This window comes from Pagrus major, chromosome 15 (genome assembly GCF_040436345.1).
Source record: "Pagrus major chromosome 15, Pma_NU_1.0".
In the NCBI taxonomy this organism is placed as follows: domain Eukaryota; kingdom Metazoa; phylum Chordata; class Actinopteri; order Spariformes; family Sparidae; genus Pagrus; species Pagrus major.
Genome location: NC_133229.1, coordinates 24,544,045 through 24,551,154, shown reverse-complemented (window position 1 = coordinate 24,551,154; position 7,110 = coordinate 24,544,045). Strand labels below are relative to the sequence as shown.

Below are 7,110 nucleotides of genomic sequence, written 5' to 3'. Positions count from 1 at the left end.
TATATCTTACATTTGCTTTTCTACAATATTGAATTCTACTGCAGTGTTATTAAACATATATATTAAAAAAATCATTGTAACTGATAATCATAATATATTGTGTAAAATAATGAAGTCTTACTTGAGTAAAAGTAAAGATATTGTGTTTAAATATGGGGGAAGTGAAAGTCACCCATATGAATAGTACTTGAATAAATGTATTTATGTATTGTGTATTTGATGTACTTTACTTTCATTACTTTAGTATCAAAAGTAGTTTTCTGGCAATAAAGTTTGAACAAATACGTTTTCAGTTGTTGTTTTTTAAATGCATGTGTAACAAACCAACAAACCATGATCACCTTTAGTTTCCAGACCCCGGTCAGGGGCCTTTTGTTACGTCTGTGGTTGACTTGTGATATCGGTACTATTTCTAAAATCCCGGGTATTATTGGGAGTTTCCAAACAACAGTAATTGCACAATGCTATCAGTCACGATGAGGTCATCTTATCAGCCCCAACATACAGAAGAAAAGTTAAACATCTGTATTTTTGTCTCCTTATATAATGAACAATTTAATTCACATTCAGTGCACATAGTTAATAAAATAAAACACATGTTTTGCTGAAGGGTGGGGACTGCTACTGAGAAATCAAGTGAGGAAAATAAAAAAGTCCCATGTAGATCACTTCTGCGCATGCGCAGTTCGAGGCACATTCCTGCGTGAGCGCTTCAGTAACTGTAACGTCCAGAAGAGGACGAAGATACGATGGCAGCGCACGTCAACAGGTGTCCTGCGCGGATTACCACCGCTGTCTTGTTCTCCCTCCTTGTGTCGGTGTAAGTAACATTTTCTGACCTCGCTCGTGAACTTTGTGAGTCAGTTACACACCGTGTCGTGACCCACCATGCTCGGTGTTGGTGCCGAAGTCTCGTTACCCGCCCGGTGGTTGTTTCCGGAGTTGTTGGTTGAAGGTGTTGACTCAGGTTAAAGCTTGATTTATACTCAGAGGTTAGCTGTGAATTGTTTCTCTTCCATTACGCTAAATGTTGTAATGTTTTCTAGCTGATTCACAGTGTTATAACTTACTTTCACTTTCGGTTTCAGGGTGTCTTCATCCCAGTGTATAGATGGCACCTACGACCATGACGGGATGCAGTGCTGCAAGTGTGGTATTGGTAAGTGTCACTAAATGTCAACACAGCATCAGTTTCTATTTAATGTGCTCAAATCATTAGAAAGATGAATGATCCTGTGTTGAAGGCAGAGGTCAAAAAGTGGCTGCTGGTTAAGTGCTTAACGAAATTGTAGAAAAATCTCACAATGTTAATGAAAGTGAGAAAGAAGTTTCTGGATCCGTCCATTTATCCAGATCCACACCAAAAGTTAATGAGGTCCATTCTGGGCCAAGACCCATCCTCCGTTCAAGTCTCGTGGAAATCCATTCAGTAGTTTATGTGTAATTATGCTGACAAACCAACCAACCAACCAACGGACATGGGTAAAAACATAACCCTTGGTGGAGATGATTACAATTCCAGACTTTAGATCCATTAGTTCTCGTGTCAAACATTGAATGTCAGTGTCCATCTTGGATTAAAAACACCAGGAAGTACAATGGATATTTTATTTCATGGATTTAGTAGAAATCACAACCGTACTAAACCAAACAGTTTAGTTTTATCAGCATTGTTTTGACATAAAACATCTAAAAAAAACTATCAGGCGTGCTCTTAAGTTTCTAACTAATGCCACCAGTCTGAAAAAACATTAAAAGCAGAGTTATATGCAGAGACAAAAAAGAAAAAAACACTTTAAACGATAATATTGTGTTAAAAACAAAGCTGCTCATAACTGGTCCTGGGGCAAACAGGAACCGCATGGGCCCAAGTTAATCTGGCAAAAGTGTGATTGAAAGCAAATTAGTTATATAGTGCAATAGATAAATAGTGAAAATATTTTAAAAAATATTTAAAATGCCAACTAAATTTTGATTCAAGGCTCTTTTTCCATGTCAGGGCCTCAAGAAAAGGTAAAAATGCATAAAGTTTTCCATTCTAGTTCAAAGCACCTGCTGCGTAAGTCTTAGAGACTTGGGCATCTGCGGGCCCCTCTGCAGTTGACTAGGATGTATTTCTTGACATAATTTGTAGCATCTATGCTTGTTTTTTCGGTTCGTATGTCTTTTAAACAGATATACAGAGAAACACCTGGCAAAGTACTCAAAACCACATCCGTGGTAGTTCCCACTACAACTGGTGTGTCTAGGCGCAGACTAACACATACAATGTGTCCACAATATCAGCCACACTTCTGACCATTTCGACTTGTTATTCTATTTTGCCAGAAATATTTACTTTTGGAATATATTTACATGTGTCTGTCTGTGTGTTTGTGTATGTGAAACTAATCAAAACATTTTCAAAACTTGTGTCTCCATGCTGTAGGTCTGTATGTGGAGACACACTGCACTGCTAATCTAGAATTTGGACAATGCGTGCCCTGTCCAGCTGAGACGTTCAGCAGTCACCCTACTGGCCTGACGTCCTGTGAACCCTGCACATCGTGCTCACACGACATTGGTATATAATCTAATGCAACCATGATATTAAAAATTATACTTCTTGAAAGGCAGTCTGTTATGTACCACAAGTCGCGTAATATGTCACTTTTTTGTTACATAAAAAAATACAGTTTGAAACAGTCAGTCAGTCCCTCTAATGTCAGTTGTGTTGTTTCAATGTCCTTTCAGCTAATCTAGAGGAGGAGGTAACATGCACTTCTGCCAGGAACAGGAAGTGTCGATGTAAAAAGGATCACTACTGCGCCAGTGGCACGGACATCTGTACACTCTGCCAATCTTGTGCTAAGTACGTTCTGCTCCTCCTAGTATCTGTGAATTAGAAGATGCATGTGTACTACTACAATGTGACGATTCAGTTTGTTTCTTAATACCTACTTTTCTTTTGGTTCAAGATGTCCTGAGGGCATCAAAGTACCCTGTACAGGCAACAATAACACAGTCTGCAATGAAAGAGGGAAAGAAACCGAAGGTATGGTTCAGTTTAGCATGATTGCAAACGAGTATATTGCTGTGTCGTTTATAAATAGAAATGGCATCGTTTTGTCTGTAAAAAAATGTAATGTCTGTACCTTTGTGTTTCAGGGGGCGATCAGACAGGGAAAATAGTCGGCATAATTTTTGGAATTTTATTAATTGCAGCAGTTGGAGTCGGAGTCGGAGTCGCTGTTTGGTTTTATTGCAAGAGTGAGTATTTCTACCACAATAATACAACTATAAGACCAACAGAGGGCGCTACAACCTCACGTGTTCTCAGTAAAATAGTACAGCAGTAATACCTGTGGTTCAGTTCCAGTGGCATGCAGATAAAACACTGTTTTGTATTTCCTTAATAAAATGTTTGTGTAATTTGTTTTTTGATAATTTATCTCATTAGGGCAAGGACAAAACACTTTATCCCAACTTCCAAATGGACATGTTGAAAATCCAGGTCCAGAACTTGAACTTGTGGTAAGTTATTCTCCAGTGTGATCTCTTTTAATCCTTTTATAACTCTGACCAGCTTCTAAGATGTTTGTCCTGTTTATCAGACTTTTAACTAACCTCTTTTGTCACACTTGCACAAAGCTGCCTCTCTCTGTAGGAGGTTCAGGTTAGTTGTCTGAAACCGTTGGTGTCCTTGTTAGTGTGCTTGCTCTGTATCAGTACTGTCGTGTTGCTACATTATTTGTGGAGGTGTAAACATTGTATTAACATTCATTCTTCATTCTTCTCCTCAGGAGATACGGCCTCTTACAGAAAGTAAGTAAGAGATTGATGCAATATAAGAGCTTGAATTAATGTTTGTCTGTATTTTTAAGCTTGTTAGCTGATAATCAATAATCACACTGATCTGACATTTGATTTCAAATCATATTCAGTCAGATATTGTGTAAATAATAATAATAATTTCAGACATTTTTCAGCCAAAATGTCAAACATTTGCTTTGAAATATAAGGATTTGCTGCTTGTTTTTTGTCATTAATGACAGTAAATGAAACGTCTTTGGGTTTTTGACTGTTGGTTGGACAAAAGATGCAACTTGAAGAAGTCACTGTGATCACTGGGCAATGTCATGATCATTTTTTTTTTATTTTTTATTAACAGTCTTTTTCACATTTTCTTCACTGAAAGATTAATCGCACACTTTCATGGATATAGTTATTTTTGTGAAGACCATGTCCCCATTCTGAACCCTGCCCACAAAGCTCTGATTGGCTCGGTTGTTTTTCTAAACGCTGTGACAACAGACTTACTTTATGTGAGTCACTGGAAAAATTTGCAGATGGGATTTTCATTTTAATGACAGCTTTCATGTTAAACATAGCTGTTTTGAATCTAAAAGATAAAGTTATGTGTTGCACTTCACTGCATTAATCCCCATTGTTTCTTTCTGTCTCATTAGTACCAGATATGGATCTCCAGCCTTACCTCTCTGACATCGCAGAAGAGATTGGATGGCCTGACATGAAGGATATTGCGATGCGTGACAAAATACCAATGACTAGAATTGATAATTGCGAACGTAACCACCCCCATAACACTCATGAGCAGACAATGGAACTGCTACAAGACTGGGTGCAGGGTCAGGGCCTTGCGGCAGGTAAGAAGTTGGTCCAAAACTTAGAGAAATATGGCAGACAGCTCAAGGCGGACAAAGTGAAAGCTATATTGCTTCGTGGTTAGATGAAATATTCTGCTTGAACGTGTCCACTGTGAGCACTATTGAAAGTAATTGCAGTCCTGTCTACTGTGTGAATTACTACTTTCAAGCGATGTTTACATGAAGTGTGGGATAAGGGTGAGCTAAATAATCAACATACCCTTAACATATATATATATATATATATATATATATATATATATATATATATTCTGTGTCTGTTTAAGCAGCACTTGAACATCGTTCAGTCGCCGCTGAGTTTGAAAGAGAGACTGAAGTTAAAGATATTGAGAAAAAGTGAGCACCAGAGTGGTTTCCGTGCACGTCAGCCGCCTGTTCAGTACTTTGCATGTGCAACTCACAGCAGAGATGAGAAAAAAAGACGAGATGTCTCACTTCTTGTGTGATGTGTCTAATTCAGAATATTATTGATTAAGACTTAGAACAAGTGTCTTCTGGATGTAGTCTGATGAGGTATATGATCTGCTGCTCTCTGGGGTGAAATCATGGATTCTACAGCGACAGGCTCAAGGGCCTCGCTCTTTCTTTTACCGTTTCTCCTCTCGTGCACTGATTCGCTTGGCTGATCTGCCAATCAGAGTGATTTGTCTTACCGACGAGCTGCCACCAATTCTACATGCTCAATCGAGCAAAAAGGCAACAAGGGCCGTCCAGTGCCAACTGGAGGGGACTGACGGCCTGATGTTTCAGGACCTTTTGGCTCAAATCCACTTTGAAATGCACTTTTTGTTCTACTGTGCTCTGTATCACAATCCTAGATACGGGCTTTTACTTAGATTGTCTGCAGAATGTTCATGTTTACAAAGTGTTTTATTTATCTCATTTTGTGTTAAATGCATACTAACAACATAGGAGGACGCTTTATGTCTATCTCAGGAGGAGAACTGTGCTCATATTTGGTTGGACATTTTTTGACATGTATTGAGGTGATCCGTGCATCTTTCTTTTCAGAAACTAGTGGTAATTTGATTTTCTTTTTTAAAATACAAAAATTAAAATTGAAAAACAGGCTGTTTTTCTTTTTCATGACCAAAAATGGATGAATTAAATTTTAAATATTGGTTTGAGCTTCATTTTTTATTTAATTTAACAAAAAAAAAAATTACATCAACTGTCAGATTGCCGGTGTGCCCGAGGTCACATTGAAAGCATCCCAACTGAATCATGATGTGTTTAATATAACGTGAGAAATAATTGTTGAAATGTGAGTCTTTTCTCCAGACCAGAGATATACTACTATGTGATGTACTGGAGATGCGATATCTACATATACATATGTAATTGTATTGTTTTTTGTTATGTTTGAAGTGTCTTGTAAGCCCAGTCAGGTCGGGGTACTTCTTGGTGCATGACAGATGATACAAAAAAATGTGTATATAATAAAATAAATAGGATTAAGGTGTAAATACTAAGGAATTTTAGAGTTTAAAGCTTGAATATGGAATTTTTTACTCACAAATGTCTTTTTTATGCAAAGTTCACACGTTGCTGATGAAGCCTCCATATAAAACTTAGTATTTTTGCAGGATACCAGAGTTTTTGTTATATGGAGAAACCAGTACCACTGTATTTGCTTCAAATGTTCTGTGAGAAAGTGTTGAAAAAGATTACTTGTACTGAATTTCACCTCCCTTCCAGTCTATGTGTCATTTGTGAGTAATGAATATATTTGATATTTTGCAATAAATCTCAATAAATATACAATTAGTGAAAGTGTCACATTGATTTTGCTTCCTTACATGTTGTGAAACTGTGACTGCTCTAGTTTTGATCACCAGTTATTGTCATCTTCTAACCAGAATATAATATAATATAATATGTCTTCATTTTTAAAAAGATGTAACTATTAACTCTGGTTGCAGTAAATGTACTCTTAATGAATTCTACATTTTAAAGCGGTCTTTGTACGTTTCGTTTTTAAGTAAAACATGCTCAGACATGTACTTTCCCAGTTGATGAGATGATAAGTAGCTGAAACAAGAACCTACTTTCAGTTCTGACTTTTGGTACGTTCACTGGTGATACGACACGCGCCAGCATTGTAATTTAAAGTTTCCCTTTGTATTTATAGTGGTTTAGTTGCTTACTCCAAGTTTCACAGTCTGCAAAGGCCAATTATGTACGAAGTCAACACTGACGAGAAGTCTGTTTCAATATCACCCGTTATAAACCTTTTGAAACAAACAATGAAATGATTTGTAGTGAAAGAAACACTGAGGTGAGAAACGACCTTTTGTTAATGAATATCTAGAAAACTGATTAAAGTTCCAACTCATCTACATTTAAGTCACTGCAATTTTTAACTACTGTCAACATATAGAAAATCTTCCTGTATGCTTGTTAACGGATCAGACTTAAAGGGCCAGTTCACCCAAATAAGCCG

At 37.3% G+C, this 7,110-nt stretch overlaps 1 protein-coding gene across 1 annotated transcript; it reads left to right on the top strand.

Annotated features, from left to right (window-relative positions):
- The first annotated feature begins 695 nt into the window (after nt 1-695).
- On the top strand, nt 696-6,446 carry fas (Fas cell surface death receptor). Its single transcript, XM_073482593.1, has 9 exons — nt 696-820; nt 1,089-1,159; nt 2,429-2,563; nt 2,734-2,851; nt 2,958-3,034; nt 3,148-3,249; nt 3,440-3,513; nt 3,783-3,804; nt 4,449-6,446. The coding sequence occupies exons 1-9, from the start codon at nt 750-752 to the stop codon at nt 4,727-4,729; spliced, it is 951 nt and encodes a 316-aa protein (XP_073338694.1). The 5' UTR covers nt 696-749; the 3' UTR covers nt 4,730-6,446.
- Nucleotides 6,447-7,110: the final 664 nt, after the last annotated feature.

Excerpts from the sequence above, each read along its gene's own strand:
- fas (XM_073482593.1), top strand. The coding sequence starts at position 750 with ATGGCAGCGCACGTCAACAGGTGTCCTGCGCGGATTACCACCGCTGTC. Across the intron at positions 2,564-2,733 it reads ATCGTGCTCACACGACATTG|CTAATCTAGAGGAGGAGGTA; the intron begins GTATATAATCTA and ends ATGTCCTTTCAG. Across the intron at positions 3,805-4,448 it reads GATACGGCCTCTTACAGAAA|TACCAGATATGGATCTCCAG; the intron begins GTAAGTAAGAGA and ends CTGTCTCATTAG.